Source organism: Hyperoodon ampullatus (genome assembly GCF_949752795.1).
Source record: "Hyperoodon ampullatus genome assembly, chromosome: 10".
NCBI lineage: Eukaryota > Metazoa > Chordata > Mammalia > Artiodactyla > Ziphiidae > Hyperoodon > Hyperoodon ampullatus.
The window spans coordinates 95,388,101-95,412,692 of NC_136923.1; the positions used below are offsets into that span (position 1 = coordinate 95,388,101).

Genomic DNA, 24,592 nt, shown 5'->3' on the forward strand with positions numbered 1-24,592 from the left:
TGCTCTGCGGCATGTGGGATCTTCCCAGACCAGGGCTCGAACCTGTGTCCCCTGCATTGGCAGGCAGACTCTCAACCACTGCGCCACCAGGGGAGCCCTTAAATATTTTTATATTGAATTATATTACAATAAATATTGCCAAATGCTTTCCTTTTGTGGTGTTCCCCATCTAACTGTTAAGTTCAGGCAGTTGAAATGTGGATGATGAAATGAGTGAAACCATCAAAATCTATCCAAAGTTTGGATCTAACCAACAAAATTGTAAATTGTTAAAGTAAGAAAGCTGTTTTGCCAATTCAATCTAATTATAAAAATTTCACTTAAAAAAATAGTGTATGAGGGCTTCCCTGGTGGTGTGGTGGTAAAGAATCCATCTGCCAATGCAGTGGACACGGGTTCAAGCCCTGGTCTGGGAAGATCCCACATGGCGCAGAGCAACTAAGCCCGTGTGCTACAACTCCTGAGCCTGCGTGCCGCAACTATTGAAGCCCTGCTCACTGCAGCTAGAGAAAGCCTGCGCACAGCAATGAAGACCCAGTGCAGCCAAAAACAAAATAACTAAATTTAAAAAAATAGTGTATGATACAGATGCTTCTGGTTTAAAAAGTTAGGCCATTTGGCAAAAAAGTGTTGTTTAGGAATTTGATAAATTATATGCAAATTTAGATCTAAGAAAATTAATCATATTCTCATCTTGTTCTTCAAGTGTATCCTTTTGTCTCTTAAAAATACTGACTACCTTAAAATACTTTATTTAATTTGCATAAAGGACTGCTAGGTTCAATGGGCTTAGATTCTGAAATTTTATCAAAACTAGTAATAGTGTGAAGAGTTCCATGTTTAACTTGGGCTATTTTGCATATTGGATTAATTGTGATGATAAATGTGTTATTAAGTCTTTGATTATTTGTACTGATGAAAGCAGAAATGTATATCTCATTCAAAAACCATATTGGTTCCTGAATTGTTTGTTAAGATTTTCATTTGATTGTCTCTCTTGATTTTTTTTATTCCTTCCTGTTCCTTATGCAGGTCATGGCAAAACCCCAAAAGATGCAGCTTCAGTTCGTGCCACGCATCCAATACCAGCAGCCTGTGGGATTTATTATTTTGAAGTAAAAATCGTCAGTAAGGGAAGAGATGGGTAAGTGTACATTTTGATGGGAAAAATCATTTGCTTATGGGTAATTATTTTTGCTTTGATTCATAACCGTTTATCATGTAATTGGAAAATTGGAATTTTTTGGAAATTTTGGTAATTGGAAAAGTGGAATATGAATATTCTAGTATAGCATGTTGTACCTGGCTCTGCTTAAATACTAGTTGAAGTTAACACTTGAGTTGGTGAAATATCCAGGTTTTTCTGGTAGGTTTGTCGTTAAAGTGGAGAATTGGAATAAAACAATAGAGAGATAATGACTCATTTTCCATGCCTTTCTTACACTGCCATTTTCTGAATTCTGCTGAGAAATTAAATCTTCTCAAAGGTAGTTAACCCAAACCAAAAGGTGATTCATAGATATTTTACAGGGATGGGGCCTCAGAATTTTAGGTTTAGATCAGGGAAATGTATGTTTGTACGCTCTCAGTTGGAGGCGATTCCCAAGTATTAGGACATAGTTTGGAAGCTTCCAAATGAGAACTTCATGTAGATGCTAGAACTTTTATATCATTGCTTTTCAACTTGAGATCACTTTGTGTGTGTGTGTGTGTGTGTGTGTGTGTGTGTGTGTGTGTACACATCAGAGTTACTTAGGGGACTATTAAAAATATAGTAGTTTGGGTCTTACCCCAAAAGTTCCTTAATCAGTATTTTCAGATGTAGAGTTTGGAAGATAGGCATTTTGAGAAAGCTCCACAGGGAATTTCGGTGCATCCCTCTGAGAGCTAATTACGTAGAATCATTGGATCTATCCTGTGGTATTTCCTGATAACTTCATTGTGGTATCAGAGATTCTTTAAAGCATCTATAGAGTCATTTGTTCAGCTACCAAGGTAAATTTATGGGGCTGTGTAAGTTTACCTGTACTTGAAGTGAGTCATTTAACCCCTCTTGGTGCTTCTTCTGTGTTTAATTGACAAAATAAGTGTGTTCAGTAGATCATTCCTCTTTATTTGCTGAATATTCTCAATGTCAACGATATGGAAAGTACAAAGTGAAACCCTGGGTTCAACGATAACTTTTTAACTACCTTAGTTTTCCCAGGGTGATCAAGCCAAAGGTAGAATCAGAGAAGCCAACGATAAAGTGGGTGAGAGACCCCAAATTGAAATAGGCACATGATTGTAACCATTTCTAACTCTGCTGCTGCATACTCAGTAAGCCAGTTCTTTTATACTTCAAGTTATAGCATCAACTCCATAATGCTGGTGTTGCTCAGGATAATTCCCAGGATTCTCTTTACCTTTCACTCTACGTATTGTATCTTTGCATGAGCTTGGCCTTATATTTTCATGGCTGCACATTCCCTGACGAGTCTCAAATCTAAAGCTACATTTCAGGTCATTCCCTTGAGCTCTAGACCAATACATCTGCCCAGATGTTTGTATTTGAATGTCCCACAAGCATTTAAATTTAGCTTGTTTAAAATCTTTTTCTCAGCCCTTGCTTGGTTAATGGTTTCACTATTGCTAGAAACTTGAGAATTTCTTGCCTTAAACTTTCTCTGTCCATTTCTACAGTTTCTGCCTGAGTCACGTCTTGGTAATTTGTCCCCTACATTACTGAGGTCTCCCAGTTGCTCCCTGTTTTGCTCTCCCTCCAGTCTATAACTATTGTTCATCTTCTTCCTCATACAGAACTCAATTGTGTCTGTCCCTTTCCTGAGATTATTTGGTACACCTGTTGCTTAGAGATTAAAATCTAAAGCTTCTTAGCAGGGTCCTTCATGATGTGACCTTTGTAATTTTTCAGTCTCATCTTTTTGTTGCCAGAATCCCTCATTATTTTTTTTTAATTAGGTATATTTTACATGTAGTAAAACTTACCATTTTTAGTGTGCAGGCCTGTGAGTTTTGACAGATGTGTACAGTCTTGTAACCATCACCACAGTCAATATATAGAACAGTTCCATCACCCTGCAGAACTCCTCCATATCCCTTTTTAGGCAACCTTTCCCCATCTCCAGCCCCTGGTAGCCACTGATTGGTTTTCTTCCATTATAGTTTTGCTGTTTCTAGGATGGTATATAAATGGAATCATAGAGTATGATGAGTAGAGCAGCCTTTTAAGTCTGGCATCTTTCACTGAGTATAATGCATTTGAGGTTCATCTCTTTTTTTGTATGTATTGATAGTTCATTCCTTGTTATTGCTGATTATGTGGATGAACCAACCACAGTTTGCTTACTCACTCTTCAGTTGAAGGACCTCAGATTATTTCCAGTTTTTGGCAATTAGGAATATAGCACTCTGAACATTTATGTATAGGTCTTTTTCGTAAACATGAGTTTTCATTTAACTTGGGTAAATACAAAGGAGTGGGATTGCTGGGTCCTTTGTTCAGTGTATTTTTAACTTCATGAGAACCTGCCAAACCGTTTTGCAGCGTGGCTGTACTAGAGTACGATCCCACGAGCAGCGTGTGAGGGTTCCTGTGGCCCTGCCGCCTCAGTAGCACTTGCTGTTGTCAGGGGTTTTGGTTTGTGTTGTTTTAAATTTGTAGCCATTCTAATAGGTATCTAGTGGTTTCTTGTTGTGGTTTTAATTTACTTTTCCCTAATGACTAATGATGTTGAAGACGTCATTAATGTCTTCATTAATTCTTATCTGTCCTGTTTTTTTGTTTGTTTGTTTGTTTGTTTTTGCGGTACGCGGGCCTCTCACTGTTGTGGCCTCTCCCGTTGCGGAGCACAGGCTCCGGACACGCAGGCTCAGCGGCCATGGCTCACGGGCCCAGCCGCTCCGCGGCATGCGGGATCTTCCCGGACCGGGGCACGATCCCGCGTCCCCTGCATCGGCAGGCGGACTCTCAACCACTGCGCCACTGGGTTGTGGTGAAGTACAGTGTTTACTGCAGGCACCAAGCAAGGAGGATGGGCAGCCCATGCTAAAAAGACCCGAACTCCCCAGTGGCTTTCTGGGAAGGGTTTTTAAAGGCAGCATTAGGGGTGAGGGCTGTAGGGTGTGTGATCAGCTCGTGGACTTTCTTCTGGTTGGTTGGTGGTGAGGTAACAGGGTGTTGTTTTGGGAATTTTAATCATCAGCCTCGTGGTTCCATCCTATCCAGGGTGTACATGCTTGTGATCAGCACGAAGTCACCATCCACCTCTTGGGAGGGAGTCTTAGTTTCTGCAGAACTACTCAAAGATATTTGTCAGATTGTTATGTATATGCTTTGAGGAGGAACTAGGACTCTGTTTTGTGGCTGCACTGTTGTTTAAAGCTATCAGTACTTTTCTTGCTTGACTGCTTTTCCTTTGTTTCTGCATTCCCTCACTTCCCTAATTAGTAACTGCTTGAGTCTGCTCTTTGGAAATCAGGAAGGGCCTAGGAGACTAAAGCCTCTTTCCTACAAACAAGAAACACGGAGGGGCTTTTGTACCCTGGAAGGTCTCGCAGGGGCCTGCTGGGTTTCAGTGTCCCTTTTTCTTTGATACTCCTCAATCCTGAGGGGAACAAGGGTGGGACAAGAAAGGGAATAAAGTTTTGGATAGAGAGGTTAACCATAAACCTGGCAGGGGGACTTGGTTTCAAAAATACCCCCAAAGATCTTTTTCTAATCAGAGTTGGCATCTGTGGAAAGTAGATGGCAGGTATGTAGTGCCGTAAGGTACTCTCTGTAGTTAGTTCGCTGATGGTACTTGCTGGCTTATGTTTCTAGTTGTGTGCAGGTTCTTTCCTTCCTCCTTATATTCACCTTCTCTTGTCTCTTTCCCCATTTGCCAAGCTTAACTAATTACTCTTCAAGTCATAGTTTACAGTTACTTTTTTTTGGTGGCACTTTCTCCTCCCCAAAATATTGTGCCTTTATTATGCTTCCTTTGCTTTTTGGGCAGACTGTAATTATAATATTTATACAGCTAATTGTCTGCTTATTGGTGATGTAAAACGGTACAGATTCAAGGGTGAGGGACTATTTTATATTTCTGTAATTCCAGTGCTTACTTTTTAGCTAGCACTCATATCAGTGAACAAATGGATGGATGAGAAACAGTACCCACCTCCTGTATATTCTTGGAGAAAACTGTTGTGTTTCTTTGATCTGATTTTGTTTATTTCTGGTAATCTTTTTGAACACAGTTTTAGGTCCAACCCAATGCTTTTGGAAGGAAAGAACAAACAGTTCATTTATGGAAGAAAAGCAAGTCATGTAGCTTATTTTGGCCAAGTATTGTCTTTCTGGAGATATATTGAACTGTATCAAGAGATATAAAAATTCCTTCCTAGAATCCTAATGTCGTTGTAAAGGCTTGACCAGAAAGAGCAGCTGTTAGTTACCTTTCATTTGCAGTGATACATGCTCATCTGAGAGTTTATTGTACTTAATTTAAAATTGAATTTTCTTTTAAACAGTGTGTTTATCCAAGATTAGGACAGGTAAATAAATATTTGGATCCAAGATGTCAGTTTTCTTACGAGAAATTGTCATTGTAGCAAGTTTTCTCATGAAGTGGCAAGGGTTGGGTATGAATTGCTTCTCAGTTTATTTGTAAAATGCATGATTTCTAGGTCTGCCTTGGAAAACTAGGAATGTGGCTGTGATGATTGGTACTTGTTTTCTTCATTGCCTAAGAAGTGAGGCTTGAAGGAAGTTCCTTTTATTGAACGAAACAAATAATATGTTCTGTTTTCTGCCTTGGATTTTCATTTAAACTAAACATAATTTTTGTGTATGTTCAGCAAAATAAGCTTACTTTATTAGGACAGAATAGCCTGTCTCAATTTTTTGATTAATTTAAAAATGAATTCCTAACACATTTTGCACCCCCAAAAATTAAATCACCTTATCTGCATGAAATCATTTTCTTTAGGAGACATATTTAAAGGGTATATATTTACCTTATGTTCTTGTTAATTCTTGTTGACTGTCAAGATGAATTTCTAAAAGTAGTCTGTGTCTTTTGAATGTACTTTCAGTTCAGGATTTTTATTCAGGTTTTAAATTATGTATGCTGATAGAGGCAATGGAGATACAGTTAATTATAAATGTGAGAGATAATAAAAATTTTATTTGGAAATTTTTAGAATTATAATTTATTATGAGTGTGATACTTTTAGCTCTTCAAACAAAATATTGATGCCATTCTGCCAGTGTGATTCAGAAGAAGTCAGCAAGTAATCCAGTCTCTGTTCTCTTCCTAAATACTGCTGATAATAAAAGCATAGAACATTCCTTCTATGCTTCCTGACTTTCTGGATTATTTCTTGGGGGAGTGGAAGAGAAATAAAGGCCTTTCTTCCCATCTAGCTTTAAAAGGCTTTAAAAGGTCTTTCCTTCTGGTTTCTATTGGTGATAAGCAGTAAGTGGAAACACAGATGGAAAATGTGAACAAAGATATCAAATAAACTATATATTTATTAACTTAATGAATATATATTGAACGGGTATGGTGTATCTGGCATTGTCAGCAGCTGAGCGAGTATAAGAAATTATTTTATTTATCTCTGTCTTATCCATAGTTTCTAGTAGAGGACCTGACACTTAGCAGAAACTCAAATAAATGCATTGGGTGAACTGAATGTGCGTTCTTGTTCTCAGGGAATATTGAATTCAGTATTTGGAGGGTGCAGTGGGGCAGAGCAGGGAGCAGACATATGCAAATAACTCTAGGTTAAGACATAATATACTGAGTACTTAGAATGAGAGAGTGTATGGGAGAACTGAGGAGATGATGATTCTAGCTCAAGGAAATAGATTTATAAAGGAAGTAGTGTTTGATAGGCCTTAGGAAATGAGTAAAAATTTGAGACACTTCGTTGGGGAAAAATATTTCAGACTCTGACAAATGGCTGGACTTGTCTCATGGGAGGAATGGAACTGTATGGTGTCTTTGGCTGAGGTAGATGACAATATTGCTAGAGACTTGAGGGCTTATAGTGAAGAGTTTACAGAAGTAAGAGTGGAATTGGAATCATATTAAGAGAGCCTTGATGATAGTTCTAAGGGCAAATGCTCTATAGGTAGTAGGGAGCCTTCAGTCTTTTTGAGTAGGGCAGTGATATGGTATCTGTTGTAGGAAAACAGTACTGGGTGGGGAGGGGATGCAGTGTGTGATGGCAGTGTGAAAGATGGCTAGAGATAGGAGTTAGGCTACGAGGCTACTGCCTAGGGATGAATTGTGATAGAGCTTAAAAAAATAGAGGAGGAGGAGGTAGTTTAACTTGTTGGGTGGTACCTATTATGTAGCAGATACAGGGATGCAGGGAACCCAGGGTTTACAAGGAGGGATTGGCCAGGACAGTGTCTCTGCCCTCCAGAAGTTTGTAGGTAAGAATAGAAATGAACATGTCAATAAATAATTAAATATAGCGTAAAAAATGTATAGTAATAGCTGTATGAACAAAGCAGAGAAGCAGCATGGTGGAGGAAGTGACCAACTCTGTTGGAAGATGGGGTGGCAATCAAGGAAGCCTCTAGAAAGCTTGCATACAGTTATGGAAGAGGAAGAAAGTTAAACATAAGTCTCTCTCACTCCCCTGTCCTTCAGCTACCTATTTACCCTCCTTAGACTGATTTCCTAGGAATTCATCCAGAGATACTCTATGAGCAGAGTTTTCAAAGATGAATAGTTGTTTTAGAAGCTGATTTAGTTACTTTTGCTAAGAAATACAGTGAAGTACTTTGAGACAAGAAAGATGGAGATTTGAATATTGGCTTTGCCACTTACTAGTTCTGTGGCCTTGTACTTTTCGACAAACTCTTTGTTTCCTTTTCTGTAAAATGGAAACAGTAGTGCCAGCCTCATAGGATGAGATTAAATAGTTCACTTAAAGCACCCATTAGAGTGCCTGGTGCACAGCCTTGATGCTTCTGTTGCTGATGGAGAAAGAGCAACACAAAGGGTTGTGGCATGAATGTGTCTGGAGGTGATCATGAAGGGACTTCTAATGGATAATCTTTACCTTCTAGGTGCTAGCTTTAAAAGGGAATGATAACGATTGGATTTGCATTTTGGGGAGGTTACGCTGATACAGAAAAGAGAGGTCTGAGACACGCAAGAGGACCAGTTGGGTCATTATGATTTTGAATTGGCTTAATCTGTGTAGTGGAGTTAGTGAGGAAAGTAGACAGATTTATTAGCTATTTAGGACTTTAAAGAAAAAACTTGATTAGGAGGTGGGAATGTTAAGGGTAGCTGTTGAAAGGGAAAGAATGAAGGGTGACTTCCACTGTTCTGGCTGGGACAGTCGATTAGATAGATGGTGCTGTGACTGAACATAATAAAAAATACTGGAGAGAAGTAGAACTTTGAAATTGCAGATGGTGGGGACATTGTTTGAACTGCTGTGAGACATCCAGATGATGAATTAGTAGTAGGGGCTTTGACTGAAAATAAATGGGATTTAGGAGAGAGAAAAGTTGTAGGTGGATTTTGGAGTCATCAGAATGTAACTTGTTGAAGCCATGAGGATTGATATGATCACCCAAGTATGTGGTGTAAAAAAAGAAGAGGTCTGAGAATGGACATCTGAAACACCATATTTACTAGAAATGTAGGAGGGAAGAATCTAGCTAAGGATTCTGAGAAGGAATGGTCCGAGTTAGAAGGAAGATTCTAGAGAGTACTGTGTGTTAGAAGCCAAGGAAGTCAATTAAAAGGAGAACTGAAGTGTCCGCTGGTTTGTCACTTAGGAGGTTGTTAATCCTTGTTTTGGCAATTTCCTTAAAGTTGGGGTGGGAGTGAGTGCAGTGCATCAGAGAGTTAGAGGTAAGGGATGGAGTTGGTGGAGCCAAGAGGACTGCCTAGCTGTGCTGCACTTGTGGGAAACAGTATTTCTCCATCCATTCAGAAAAATCGGATGAAGAAAATTATATCTTGTATAAATTCTATTAATAATTCAACTTGTTTCCTTCCAGTTTTTATATATACACTTTTTTTACACAGCTGTACTCTTCTTACACATTTTTTTAATTTTTATTTATTTATTTTTGGCTGTGTCCGGTCTTTGTTTCTGTGCGAGGGCTTTCTCTAGTTGTGGCGAGTGGGGGCCACTCTTCATCGCGGTGTGGCGGCCTCTCACTATCGCGGCCTCTCTTGTTGCAGAGCACAGGCTCCAGATATGCAGGCTCAGTAGTTGTGGCTCACGAGCCTAGTTGCTCCGCGGCATGTGGCATCTTCCCAGACCAGGGCTCCAACCCGTGTCCCCTGAATTGGCAGGCAGATTCTCAACCACTGCGCCACCAGGGAAGCCCTTCTTACACATTTTTACATCCTGTTTTTATTATTGATTTACCAAGACATATTTATTACTATGTATTTTTTAACCTAGTTACATGTATAAGCGCTTTACTATGAGATTAAAAGCTCTGACCATCTTTTTTCTTTTTGTTTTATTTTTTTGCTGCAACATAGTCTGTTGTAAGTGTATTAAGGCACATCCATAGCTATTCTCCTGTTGTTATTTAATTTGTTCTGACTCTTTTCACTATTATAAATAATTTTTATGCATGGTGTCTGTATTTCTTTAGGAAAGATTTCTTGAAGTAGAATTTTGGATCAAAAGAAAAAGTATGGGGCTTCCCTGGTGGCGCAGTGGTTGAGAGTTCGCCTGCCGATGCAGGGGACACGGGTTCGTGCCCCTGTGCGGGAAGATCCCACATGCCGCGGAGCGGCTGGGCCCGTGAGCCACGGCCGCTGAGCTTGCGCGTCCGGAGCCTGTGCCCCACAACGGGAGAGGCTACAACAGTGAGAGGCCCGCGTACCGCAAAAAAAAAAAAAAAAAAAAAAAAAAAAAGTATGTACACTTTTAAGGTGCATGAGGCACTGGCCAAATTACTCTCTAGAAAGATGAGTCCAACTTCCATGTGGGCGGGAGAAACTTGGTCATATGTGTAAATTGAGGAGAGGAAATCACTAGGGAATCCAAGGCAAGTTGAGGAGGCTAGTTCCTTTGCTGAGGGAGTGGGGTTGAGGGGTTAAATATAAGTTCGGAATGTGGGCTGGAATATGGAATTGATTAGAACAGAAACATCTCTACTTTGGGAAGCCTGTCTTGACAACCTTTCCACCTCCAAACTAGGTTAGACTCCTCTGTTATCTGCTTTCATAGCACTTTTACTCCCCCTTTATAGGATTTCATCATATTCATAATTATTTATGTAAGATCTATCTTCCTTGTTAGAGTGTCAGCTCCACGAGAGCACAGACTTCTGTCTTTTTCACAGTTTAGTCTATGTTGGCCCACACATAGCTACTTAGTAAATATTTATTGATCAGAGAAGTAAAAGTATTGAGGAACTGTGAGATTTTAAACCATGAATTTGTAGTGACAGCAGTTTACATATGTAAAATAATTTTTCTGTATGTACTCAGCTGGTTGGGGAGGAAAGTTGAATTGTATGATTGATGCAGGATGGGAAATCATAGTTTAGGTAAGTTAGAAGGACAGTTGTAGTAGTTGAGGTTACTGGTGAAGGGAATGTTTAAATGGACAGTTTTTTAGTTCAGCCTGGATAAGGAGGAAATGAAATCAGTAAAGAGCGGGTAAAAGCAGACAAAATGGAGAAATTTGTATATTGCTGTTTCTAGTGAGGTTTAAGAAGAGGTGTGGTGGGATTTCTGAGGTGGGGTTTCTGGAGATGCCAGGTAGGATATACCAGTGAAAGACAGCTCATGTGAAGAGAAGCAGGAGGGATTTTGGGTTGACTTTGTTCGCTACTGTCTCCTCAGTGCATAGAACAATGCCAGGCACAAAACAGGTGCCTGAGTGGAGGCGGTGGGGTAACAGCTTTGCCTCCGCGTACCCCCAGCTCTGTGCCTCGTACAGAGTATAGGTATTGGTGTTTATGGAGTGAACAAAGTGAGCCTTGGATTTTGGATACTTCTTTACCGACATTTTGAAACCAGCAAAGATGGTTGGGAGCTGCATTTCTGTTGGTGAGGAAAGTGTTGTTTAACAAAGTACCCAGTGAATGTGGGAAAAGTGCCCTAGAGATATATAACCATCACGTTTCTTAAATTATTCTCGAGTTGGTTATCCATCTTCATTGTAGCTGAAAGCCCAAATCACCTTTACCCCTTACTCCATCACTTATTTTATACCCAGTAAATGCATGTAGATTTTTTTGAGAACCTTTTCTCCAGCTGGAAGGTAATGTATTCTTAATGCAACAGGGAAAATCAAACAGATCCTGTGAAATAGAAAAAAAAGCATAACTATTTTTAAAAGCATGTGCAGTCCTACCACCCATACTAAAGTACAGTTGACATTTTGGGGTATATTCTCCCTGCCTTTTTTTTCCTCTATTCAAACAAATTTTAACATTAGTCCGAGAAAGAAAAATTGGTTTAAGATGTATGTGAATCACGTAAAAGAGATTTAAAAAATATATTATGCTCATGTGTACCACTCCCTATACTTAATATGAGTTCAGTTAAAAATTCAGAGAGAAAAATCCCATTGTAATGATGTCATGAAGATACCCATAATCTTTCAATATAATGTTAAGGTTGTATAGCTTTGTCATAATGAATATATTACTTGAAATCATATTTCAGTTTTGCAGAACCAGAAGAAGTTTTTAATCAATCTATTTATTTTTATCTCAGATACATTGAGTGCTTGCTGTTTGCCTTCTTCTGGAATAACTTATATGAAAGTAAATGTTCTAAAATAAGGAGACATGGTCTGTTAGTCTTGGACCTTTTGATTTTCTGTGGATGATTTGGCAGTTGGGTAGGTTTTTCAGGAGGAGTGGCTGAGATGTTTAAAATGCTTACAGAGTAGTAACTGTTTTGGAACAGAAACACAGGCTGGTGAGGGGTTGTGCTTCATCCCAGTGCTGCTTTCTCTGTGATTTAGGTGGTGTGGAATCTCAGCAGTTTTCCTCCCCAACGTTTTCAAGCATAAAGAAGAGTTAATACAGTGAACAGCCATATACCACCTTGATTTTAGAGTTAGGATTTCGCTCTATTTGCTTTATCACAGATCTGTCCATCCATGAACACATCTTATTTTTTAATGCATTTCAAAGTCAGAGTTTCCAAATCAGTTTTATTTAAATTCTCTAATTTTACACTTGTATCTCTTTTTTCTTACTCTGAAAATCTTTGTTTCTAATGCTTTTGACATAATTTTTTATTTGCTTTGTCCTAGAACATAACTATACATTTCTAAATTAACATACCAATACTAAACATACAATACTAAACATACCATACTAAAAGAATATTGAATACCGTATGGGTTTTTTTTTTTTTTTTTTCACAGTTTTACACCAACTTGACATATTATTAGTTTCACTTAATTTAAATTTTTTTTTTTTTTTTTTTGTGGTACGCGGGCCTCTCACTGTTGTGGCCTCCCGCGTTGTGGAGCACAGGCTCTGGACGTGCAGGCTCAGCAGCCATGGCTCACGGGCCCAGCCGCTCCACGGCATGTGGGATCATCCCGGACCGGGGCACGAACCCACGTCCCCCGCATCGGCAGGCAGACTCTCAACCACTGCGCCACCAGGGAAGCCCCACTTATTCAAATTTATCTTCTGTTTATAGGGATTGCTTTTTTCTTTTTGATTTTTGTTTTAATTAAATAAAACATTTGAACATTTACATTGTTCCCCAATTAAAACTGTGCAAGAAGGCACTTCACAGAAGGCTCACTTCATCCTGGTCTTCCCCCCATAGGTAACCATTTTTACTAGTTCTTGTTTTTTCTTTGTATTATTTCCTTTTGAAAATATAAACAAATATGCCATAGAAAAGTGTGAACAGATCTCACAAGTAACTGGTGACAGACACTAGTTGCTTCTAGACAGGGGAAATGGTTAGCTGGAGATAGGAGTGAAAGGAAACTTTAAACATTTTTGTCACTTTTGAATTTTTTTTTTTTTAATGATGTGGTCTAATTGCTTTTTTGGGGGGGCGGTTAGTATATTTTTACATTTAGAAAATTATACTAACACCTGTAGTCTCCTTTTTTAAAGATATCCTCTGTTGTGAGCAGTGATGGAATTAGCTACTAGCCTCTTCTTGACCTTCCCTTCCCTCTTCCCTAGAATCCTTTTTTTTTTTTTTTTTTTTTTTGGTATTTAAAAAATTGTTACTGATTCACATGCAGTAAAATTCACTTGTTTGAGGGTGGTGGTGTAGGTCTGTGAGATTTGACAAATGCATAGAATCATGTAACAACCACCATAATAAGATCTAGAACAATTCACCTCCCCAAATTCCCTCTTGATATCTCTTTGTAATCAAATCCTCCCCCACACCCTAACTCCTGGCAACTGCTGATCTGTTTTCTATTCCTGTAGTTTTTCCTTTTGAAACCAGAGTGTATTTTGTCATATAAATGGAAATGTCATATAAATGTAACCTTTATAATATGGCTTTTTTCCCACTTAGCATGATGCATTTGAGATTTATCTAGGTAGTCTAGTGTATCAGTAGAACATTCCCTTTTTGGTAAACTCTCCCCTTCTCCATTTTGTTAATTAATTGTAATATATATACATACATTAAAAGTACATAACATTTGCATATGCAACTCTGTTACCTCATCATTAGTGTTAGTTCTAAATTCAGTGTATTTAATACTTACCACCAGATCTTATTTCAAAGCTTCTCTTAGGGTTTTTTGGTTGTCTGAAGCTCATTCTTTACTAGAGAGCTCAGGAAGAGCTCACTGGAACAATATTATTTAAGTCCTTTCTGGTTCATAACTTCTTTGTGACCATTACACCCATTATATTTGAAGGTTTGATTGGATATAAAATCCCTGGTTTACATTTTCTTGAGCTTTGTGGACTTGGATATGAAGTGTCACTGTCAAAGTCTTATGCCATTTTTTTTCCTTGCAAGAGATTTGGTCTTTTGCTTGGATGCCCAAAAGAGTTTTCTTTAAGGAACCAGTATTGAATATGTCTTGGTGTTAACCTTCATGTATGACCTTAAATAATAGGTTCAAGTCTTCTTTTATTTCAGAAATATTTTCTTCTGTGATAATTTTCAATATTTGCTCTTTTCAATTACACAGGTTTCATTTTGGGGGACTCCAATTTTGAGTATGTTGGATCTTCTTTGCCTAACTTCTGTATCATTTACTCACAAAATTTTTTTCTTTCCTTCTTTGTTATTCTAAAAATTTCCTGCATTCTGTTCCATCTTTTCTTCTGGTGTCTACTCACTCTTGTGTTCCATTTAGTTTTTCTTCATTTCTGATTTAATTTTTCTTTTTTCCTAATTCGCATATAATGCTAATAAAAACACCATTTTCCTACTTATTTATATTAAAAAATGGAGACTTCCTATGAAAAAGTTAGAACACTGGTGGAGAGAAACGCTATTGCTGAAAAACAGTAAAGTACACCCCAATCTCCAGAGTTATAGGTACACCTCACTTGGTATGATGGATAGTATCTGTAAAGTTTATAAAATTGAAGTGAGGCAGTTTCTTACTAACTTCTTTGTGTGATTTGGAATTACTGCTTTTCATTCTTCAATTTTTTAGGGAGATGATGAGAAGTAAGAAGATTTTAAATATGGGTTATAATATAAAGAATTAATTTTATTAACCAAAAACTTCACTTTATTGGAGTTGTAAATAATTTAGTGCCTATGAGGTGAAAGTAGGATGTGTTTTATACCTGTTATGTGATGAATTATTTTCATTACCCTACATTTAACACTATAACAGGCTACTTTAAAAAATTGATTTGTTGCTCTTGTAATTAACTACAGATCAGATTCTTTGATAGAGAGTTATTAGAGAAACTCTCAAAATATAGTGTTCTGCTTTTGTTGGTCCTAGAGTTTATTTTCTTAATTATTACTTAAAAGGCTGGATAAATGAATAGGTACTTGAAGTCCATCTTTGGAAACATAGCCAGGCCTTAATTTAAGGTATTTTGTATTTATATAGCTATTTAAGAAGTAGTGGAAGAAATATGCAACTCAGGGGTTGATGTATATTATTGTGGACTTTGCAAAGGCAAGAAGTAGAGCCTGTTAATTTTTGTTTTCTGTGATCCTTTTGCTTTGGGAGAAATGGGGGAGGGGTAGGAATGGTATATATAGAAAGAAGTAGCTGCTTTACTGTCCGTGTAGAACTAGAATAAAAATTGTTTTACCACAGATAAATCAAAATGCTCTAGGTTTGAATAGTAATACTGAGAAAAAGAATTTCTATTTTTTTCTAATTTCAGTTGTAAAATTTTTACCTCAATTCTGTTGGCTCAGATATCATTTAGAGATTGCTACTTAATTTGTAGTATTTTAGATATGCATATTCCTGAATTTTTTTGTATATTAATAGTGCATATCTAAGAATGTGCATGTTGGATGTGGTACGGTAAAGTTGTTGGGACAGCAGAGGCTTGGCAGGAAGTTTATTATACTCACAGGACCCAGAGGGGAGTTACGCATGCCACGCAGGGTCACAGGAGAAGCACCAGGTTTCAGTCAGGTGGCAGAAGATAGTGGGGGAAGGCAAGGCCGAGACAGGGTAAACAGTTTAGGATTGGCTGGTTTGAATAATATTGGCGGGCCTTGCGCTATAGGGGTGGTCTCTAGTTGTTTGGGACTTGACCTGAGATGATTTAGGGCAGGAAAAATTGGCTTGTGTGTGAGAGTAAAATGAGATGATGGGGGCTATAGACTCAGAATCAGTTGGTTTGTATATGAGAGGCATATTCCTGGCCAGGCCATTTGTTATCTCTTAAGAAAAGGCTTGCCTTGGAAGGGGCTGGTCAGAGATGGGGAAGGAGCAGTCTCTGACCAGCAAGCTCTTTAAGATGTCAAAACTTCATATAAGTTACGGGAGATAAAAAACATGACTAGTGCAGCAGCCCAGTGAAGTTTATCTGTTTACTCTGTCATACAATATCTGATATATTCATAATCTTAGCTTTCTAGACAATTGCTTTCTTTTTGTTTGTTTGCTTTTTCCTACTTTTTAAACCTTTTGGTTCGTGATTGCTTTTTTTTCTTTTACCCCTGAAATATGCATCTTTTAAAAACTTGATTAATGTATTTTCACAGGAGCATCTACAACTTTTGATGAGATAATTTTGATTTAATTTTATAGCACTACTGTATGAATCACCAGTTGGATATATGTCAGCAGTTCACTTTTAATGGTTGAGAGTAGACATATGTTTCTTCTTCTTCGTAAAGAAGAGATAGGTGTATGTTCATCTTTTTTAAATGTTTAAGATTGGTAGCTTGTGAGTTGCAGGTAAGTGTCCCTGAGTTTCTATGTAGAAATATTACCTAGATATACATACAGCAGTGAATCTTGCAGCAATACTTATCTTTTGGTGCTCTTATTTGGAATCTTATTTCATTATATTTATGATGCCATTTGACAGAAATAAAACATTTTATTTCAAAAGGTATTAAGTAATTTTAAAATCCTGTAAGACAAAAAGATCCCTCTTGTACCTTGAGTAACGTGAAGATACTATTCAGAATTTGAAATTTAAAAATTAAACATCATGCAAGAAATTTGATAGATGACTGTTAGGCCCATTAGAGGAATGCTTACTGAGCAGCTAAGTTATTCAAATACATATAATTTGAAATTTTCTTTATTTCTGAAATTCCTAAACACTTGTGTTAAGAAATTATGTTCGTAAAATTGCTTTTGAGTTTCAAATAACACACTGATTCAATAAATTACTTTGTAAATTAAAAGCTAATTCCAATCCTATAGGACAGAAACGTCTTTTCACCAGTCTTTTTGACGTTGAATTACTTCACTCGAAAGGGCCATATCTACCCCATATTTACCCTTTTGGAAAGCATTGTTTCTTTACACACAGTACAAGCTGTTTATAACATACTTCCCCCATTATTGTTTAAAGTCTTTACATTTTATTAAATACTATTTTTATAACAGCATTTATAGTGACCACATAGTACATTCAAGATTAAAACCATGCTGGTGCTTGAACCAATAGTTCAGTGCTTTTAATTACTGGGTAGTCGTCCATTGTCAAGAGGTACCACGTTTCATCATCCCTTCACCAGTTGAAGGACTTTGGGTTGTTTCCAGGTTATGTCAGTTATGAGTATAGGTGTAATAAGTATTTGCAAACAGGTTTTTGTGTAGTTTACCTATATTCTTGGTTTACTGAGAGTTTTAATCATGAATGAGTGTGTTACGTTTTGTCAAGTGCTTTTCTATTATGATCATATGATTTTTCTTCTAAATTATTGATGAAGGATTATATTAATTTTCAAAGGCTGAACCAGCTTTGCATACCTGGAATAAACTGCATTTGGTTGTAGTGTTTAATTCTTTTGTATACGTTGTTGGATTGATATGCTGATATTTTGTTGTGGATTTTTTACATCTATGGTTCCTGAGAAATAGGTCTGTGCTTTTCCTTTCTTGTAATCTCTTTATCTGGTTTTCATATTAGGGTAATGCTGGCCTCAAAAAATGACTTAGGAAGTGTTCCCTCTGCTTGTATTTTCTGGAAGGGATTTGTAGACAGTTGTATCATTTCTTCCTTAAATGTTTTGTAGGATTGAACAATTAAACTACCTGCGTGTAGTGTTTTCCTTTTTGGAAGGTTGTTAATAATTGATTGAATTTCTTTAATATATAGAAGCATATTCAGATTATCTGTTTCTCCTGTTGTTAGTCTTGGTAGATTATGTCTTTTAAGGAATTGGTCCATTTAATCAAAATTATTAAATTATTATCTAAATTATTAATTATGAATTGGTCCATTTTATCTGTATTATTAAGTTATTATTAAATTTTTTTCCTTTTAATGTCCATGAGATCACTAGTGATATTATTACTGACAACAGTAATTGCTGATTTCTTTCAGTTCTGTTATTAATAATTTGTTAGTTTGGCCAGAGGTTTATTAATTTTATTGAGCTTTTCAGAGAACCAGCTTTTAGGTTTCTTTTGGTGGGGAGAATCATTCCGTCCTCCTTTTATTGGTTGCTTGAAGTATAGTTGCTTCACAATATTATGCTAGTTTCAGGAGTACAACATAGCGATTGAATATTCTATGGATTATACTCCATTTAAAGTTAATATAAACTACTGGCTCTATTTCCTGTGCCGTACAATATACCCACCTAGCTTCTTTATCTTATACATAGTATGTGTACAAACTGTGTAGTTTATACATGGTGGGTTATACCTCAGTCCCCTACCCCTACCTTGCCCCTCCCCCATCTCCCTCCCCACTGGTAAACACTAGTTTGTTCTCTGTATCTGTGAGTCTGTGTCTGTTCTGTTATATTCATTCATTTCAGTTTTTAGATTCCTCATATAAGTGATAACATGCAGTATTTGTCTTTCTCTGTCTGACTTATTTCACTAAGCTTAATACCCTTCAGGTCCATCCATGTTGTTGCAAATGGCAGAAGTTTTTTTATGGCTGCATAGCACTCCAGTGTGTGTGAGTGTGTGTGTGTGTGTGTGTGTGTATCACATCTTCTTTATCCATTTATCTGTTGATGGACACTTAAGTTGCCTCCATATGTTGACTCTTGGAAATAATGTGACTATGAACATTGGGGTGCATGTATCTTTTCAAATTAGTGTTTTCATTTTCTTCAGGAGTGGAATTGCTGGATCATAGGGTAGTTCTATTTTTAGAACTGTTTTTTAATTGGCTACCCCAAGTTACATTCCCATGAACAGTGTATAAAGGTTCCCTGTTGTCCACATCTTTGCCAGCATTTGTTATTTGTCGTCTTTTTGGTGATAGCCATTCTGACAGGTGTGAGGTGATATCTCATTGTGGTTTTGATTTGCATTTCCCTGATGACTAGCAATATAAAGAACAAGCTTTTAGTTTTGTTGATTTTCTCGGTTTTCCTATTTGCAATTTCATTGATTTCTGCTCTGATTTTTATTATTTCTTTTCTTCCTAAAATCTAAAATATTAAGAAAAATTAATATTTTTCTTAATTACTGGTTTCCTAAGGTAGAAGCTTAAATGATTGATTTTAGATTATTATAATATTCAGTGCTATAAATTTTCCTCTAAGCACCTTTTTTTAAAGCTGCATTCCACAAATTTTGATAAGTTATGTTTTCATTTTCATTTAATCTAAAATAATTGTAAAATTTCTCCTGAGAATCTTCTTCTGTGACCCATTTGTTATTTAGAATTGTAATGCTTAATCTCTAAATATTTGGGATTTTTCAGCTTTTATTGATTTCTAGTTTAATTTTATTGTGGTCTGAGAGTGTACTTTGTATTATTTCAGTTTTTAAAATGTGTTAAGGTATGTCTTAACACAGAATCTGGCCTTTCTTGGTGAATGTTTTTGTGAACTTGAGAAGAACATGTATTCTTATGTTATTGGATGTAAATGTCGGTGAAATCCAGTTGATTGATGATGCTGTTGACTTTGACTGTATCCTTACTGGTTTTCTGCCTGCTGTGTCTGCCAGTTACTGATGCAGGTTTGTAGATGTCTTCAGTTATACTAGTGGATTTAACTGTTTTTCTTTGCAATTCTGTCAGTTTTTGCCTCATATCTTTTGATACTTTGTTATTAGGTGCATAAACATTAAGAATTATTATGCCTTCTTCAAGAGTTGACACTTTACATAGTGCTACTCTTTATCCCTGATAATTTTCCTTGTTCTGAAATCTGCTTTGTTTGGAACTAATATAGCTAGTCCAGCTTTCTTTTGATTAGTATTAGCATGGTATACCTTTCTCCATCCCTTCCTTTTAATCTATCTGTGTCTTTATATTTAAAGTGGATTTCTTGTAGACAACATATACATGGGCCTTGTTTTCTTATTCAATCTGTCAGTTTCTTTTAATTGGTGTATTTAGACCTTTCACATTGAAAGTGAGTACTGTTAAAGTTGGGGTGGTATCAACCTTGATTATAACTTTTCTATTCATTGAGTTTGTTCCTTGTTGCTTTCTTAAAAATCTTTTCCCCCATTTGGTTTTTTTTTTTTTTTTTTTTTTTTTTTTTGCGGTACGCGGGCCTCTCACTGCTGTGGCCTCTCCCGTTGTGGAGCACAGGCTCCGGACGCGCAGGCTCAGCAGCCATGGCTCACGGGCCCAGCCGCTCCGCGGCATGTGGGATCTTCCCGAACCGGGGCACGAACCCGTGTCCCCTGCATCGACAGGCGGACTCTCAACCACTGCGCCAGGGAAGCCCCCCCCATTTGGTTTTAATTGAGCATTTTTTTATGATTGCATTTTCTGATCTATCTTCAGATATCAATTACACTTCTTTTAAAAATTTTATTGGTAGAGTTTGCAGTAGACATTTTCAGCTAATAAAAGTGCATTTTCAAGTAACACTTTACCACTTTACAGGTAATGCAGGTGCTTTGTAACAGATTATAACCAATTCCTCCCTCCTGTCCCTTATAATATTTCTGTCACTCCTTTCACTTATCTATAAAATGTAGTTACATAATTCATTGTTGCTGTTATTATTTTGAACAGTTTTCCAAGATCAATTGAACAGTTATCCAAGTTATCCAAGATCAATTATCCAAGTTATCCAAAATCAATTCAAACAGTTATCCAAGATCAATTCAAAATCAGAAAAATAAAATATTTTATCTTTATTTATTCCTTCTCCGACTCTTTCTTTCTTTATGTAAATCTGAGTTTCTTACCTATGTCTTTTCCTTCTTTCTGAAGAACTTCTTGCAAGACAGGTCTATGGCAATAAATAGTCTCAGTTTTTGTCTGATGAAGTCTATTTGTCCTTAACTTTTTTGAAGGATAAATTTCACTGGATATCAAATTATAGTTGGTAGATTTTTTTTTTCTTTCAGCACTCAAATATTTCACTCCAGTCTCTTGCTTGTATGGTTTCTGCAGTCTGATGTAATTCTTATTTTTCTTTCATATAGGTAAGGTGTTTGGTTTTGGGTTTTTTTTGTTGTTGTTCTTTAGCTTATTTTAATATTTTCTCTTTGACTTTCTGCAATTTGAATATGATAAATTAGGTGTTGATGTTTGGGTATTTGTCCTATTAGTGTTCTATGAGCTTTCTGGAATTTGGGGTTGGAAAAAATTCTCGGCCAGTATTACCTCAAATACTTAAGTTTCTCACCTCTCCTTGCCATATCCTCATTATGTGTTACACCTTTTATTGTTGTCCCACAGGTCTTGTATATTCTTTTCTGGTTTTTTCATTCCTTTTTTCTCTTGCCATTTAAGTTTGGGAAGTGTCTGTTGACATACCTTCAAGCTCACAGATTGTTTCCTCAGTTGTGTTTAGTCTAATGATGAGCCTGTTGAAAGCATTCTTCATTTGTGTTAGTGTTTTTGATTTCTAGCATTTGTTTTGGTTCTTTTTTGTAGTCCATGGCATGTTAATCACAGTTACCTTGAACTTTTAGTTTGATAACTCCAGAGTTCTGCCATGTCTGATTTAGTTGTGATGCTTGCTCTGTCTCTTCAGAATGTTATTTTTCTTTTTAGCAAGTAGTGAATTTTTTTGTTGTTGAAAACTACATGATTTATTGGATAGCAGGAACTCAGGTAAATAGGTCTTTAGTGTGAGGTTTTATGATTATCTGGCTAAGAGTTAGGCTGTGTTTACTGTTTGCCAATTTGTTTGTATTATTTGTAGGTGTCAGAAGCTTAATTTACCTCTAGTTTCCTTGCTTTTGTTTTCCCTGCTGTTTGGGTTTCCCTAGAAACTCCTTAAATAGAGTCTGTGTCTCTCAGCTGTCTCACTTGTAATTTGTTTTTATACTGGAGCCTTGTTGATGTGGTGATAGGTACCGGGAAGGGAAGTGTTCTGTAACTTATGATTAAATACCACTTGTAGTTGTTGTAGTTGACCAGAGTTCCTGGGCTGTGATCTTTGGAAGAGTTTTACCCTTTTTTCCTTCTCCCCTTACTTCAATTGGGAAGGCTAACTGGTACTGGAGTTGTCTGATTACCCTCCCTCTAGGTCAAAAAGGCCCTGGAAAGTAGTTACCCTTGAAGGCAGGTCTTTGTTAAAGAGACCAGATTGCTCTGGGCATATCTCAAAATGGTTACTTTTCCTCTCCCCAGCACAAAACTGGAAGGGTTTTGTTTGTTTGCTTGTTTGTTTGTTTAATGATAACATGGTGGAGCTCCTGAAGGTAAAACTCATGAGTATATGGAAGCTTCTCTAAGAGCGGAACCCTAAGAGGTTTAAAGCTCAAGTTAGTTCACACTCAGCCTCCAGCAATTCATTCACCTTTAAAGTATTTCTACCAGTTAAAGTCTCCAGAGACTCCTACTCCTGGTAAGCTCTCATTCTCTGTGTTCACTTGTCTCTTCAATTTTCCTGGAGGCATTTTGCCCTGTGAATTCAGTTTTCTGACGAATCTAAGAGGAGTGGTTGCTTTTCAATTTGATCACCTTTTTTTTTTTCCTGTTGTGAGGGAGTGACAAATTTCAGTCTCTTTACACAGCAGAGCTGAAGCCAGAAGTCCTCTTGTTTATGTTTTAATGAGAATTTTATGGAGACATAATTCATATACCCATAAAAATTTACCCTTAAAAGCATGGTTTGGTAGTTTCTAGTATATTTACAGAATTGTGCAACCCTTACCACTGTCTAACTTCAGAACATTTGTATCACCTGAAAAAGAAATCCTGTTGTATCTATTAGCAGCCACTCTTCCCAGTCCTAGGCAACCACTTAACTATTTTGTTTTTGTGGATTTGCCTATACTGCACATTTTATATAAATGGAATCATATAACATGTGATCTTTTGTTTCTGGTTTGTCTTAGTATAGTGTTTTCAAGGTTCCTCATGCTGTAGCATTGATCAGTACTCACATTTCTTTTTGAGGTCAAATAATATTCCCTTGTAAAGATATTACATTTGTTTATCCGTTCATTAGTAGGTAGAAACACTTTTTTGGCTATTAGGAAGAATGCTGTTAGGAACATTTGTGTAACATTTTTTTGAGTGGATATGTTTTCATTTCTCCTGAATAGACACCTAGGAGTTGAATTAATGGTTCATAAGGAAACCGTGATTACCATTTCAAGGAACTGCTAAACTCTTTTCCAAAGTGAGCGCACTATTTTACATTGCCACCAACTATGAAAGTTCTCAGTTCTCCACATCCTTGCCAACACATCTTCTTGATTTTAGCCATCCTAATGTGTGTGAAGTGATAGTGGTTTTGATTTGCATTTTCTAATGACTAATGATATTGAGCATCTTTTCATGTGCTTATTGGTCATTTGTATATCTTTTTTGGAGAAATGTCTATTCAGATCCTTTGCCCATTTTTTTAGTTGGGTTTTCTTTTTATTGTTCAGTTCTAAGAATTGTATATATGTTCCGGATAGAAATCACATATCAGCTATGTAGATTTGTATATATTTTCTCCTATTCTGTGGTTTGTCTTTTAATTTCCTTGACAGTATCCTTTGAAGCACAAAAGTTTTAAATTTTTATGAAGTCTAGTTTATTTTTCTTTCATTGCTTGTGCTTTTGCTGTCATATCTAAGAAACCATTGCCTGATCCAGGGTCATGAAGGTTTACTCCAGTGTTTTTATCTAAGAGTATGTGGTTTTAGCACTCCCTCTTAGTTGTTTTTTTTTTTTTTTTTTTTTTGCGGTACGCAGGCCTCTCACTGTTGTGGCCTCTCCCGTTGCGGAGCACAGGCTCCGGACACGCAGGCTCAGCGGCCATGGCTCACGGGGCCCAGCTGCTCTGCGGCATGTGGGATCTTCCCGGACCGGGGCACGAACCCGTGTCCCCTGCATCGGCAGGCGGACTCTCAACCACTGCGCCACCAGGGAAGCCCTCCCTCTTAGTTTTTGATTCCATTTTTAAATTAATTTTTGTATATGGTGTGAGGTATTGATTCACTTTCCTTGGTTTGCATAGATATATCCAATTGCCCCAGCACAGTTTGTTGTAAAAACTATTTTTTCCTCCTTTGAATTGTCTTGTCCAGCTTGTCAAAATCAATTGATCATAAATGTAAGGGTTCATTTCTAGATTCTAAATTTTATTGCATTAATATTTATGTCTAGGGCTTCCTTGGTGGCGCAGTGGTTGCGAGTCCACCGCCCGATACCAGGGACGCGGGTTCGTGCCCCAGTCCGGGAGGATCCCCTATGCCACGGAGCGGCTAGGCCCGTGAGCCATGGCCGCTGGGCCTGCGCGTCCGGAGCCTGTGCTTCGCAACGGGAGAGGCCACGGCGGTGAGAGGCCCGCATACCGCAAAAAAAAAAAAAAAAAAATTATGTCTATTCTTAAGCCAGTAATGTACTCTCTTGATTACTGTAACTTTACAATGAGTTTTAAAATTGGGAACTGTGAGTCCTCCAATTTTGTTCCTTTTCAAGATTGCTTTGGCTCTCCTGGGCCCTATTACATTTCCGTACAAGTTTCAGGATCAGTTTGTCACTTCCTGCAGAAAAGCAAGTTAGACTTTTGATAGAGATTGCCTTGAATCTCTAGATTGATTAGGGGAATATTGCTATCTTTTTTTTTTTATATTGCTATCTTAACAGTATTAATTC

General features: G+C 37.3%; 1 protein-coding gene across 1 annotated transcript in view; it reads left to right on the forward strand.

The window, feature by feature from the left end:
• RANBP9 (RAN binding protein 9) overlaps nucleotides 1-24,592 on the forward strand; it is a gene marked incomplete at both ends in the record, with an annotated part of 89,208 nt that overhangs the window by 13,775 nt on the left and 50,841 nt on the right. Inside the window, one exon of the mRNA XM_079712843.1 lies at nucleotides 1,033-1,144. Coding sequence (XP_079568969.1) covers nucleotides 1,033-1,144 — 112 coding nt within the window. The remainder of the gene's footprint in view (nucleotides 1-1,032; nucleotides 1,145-24,592) is intronic.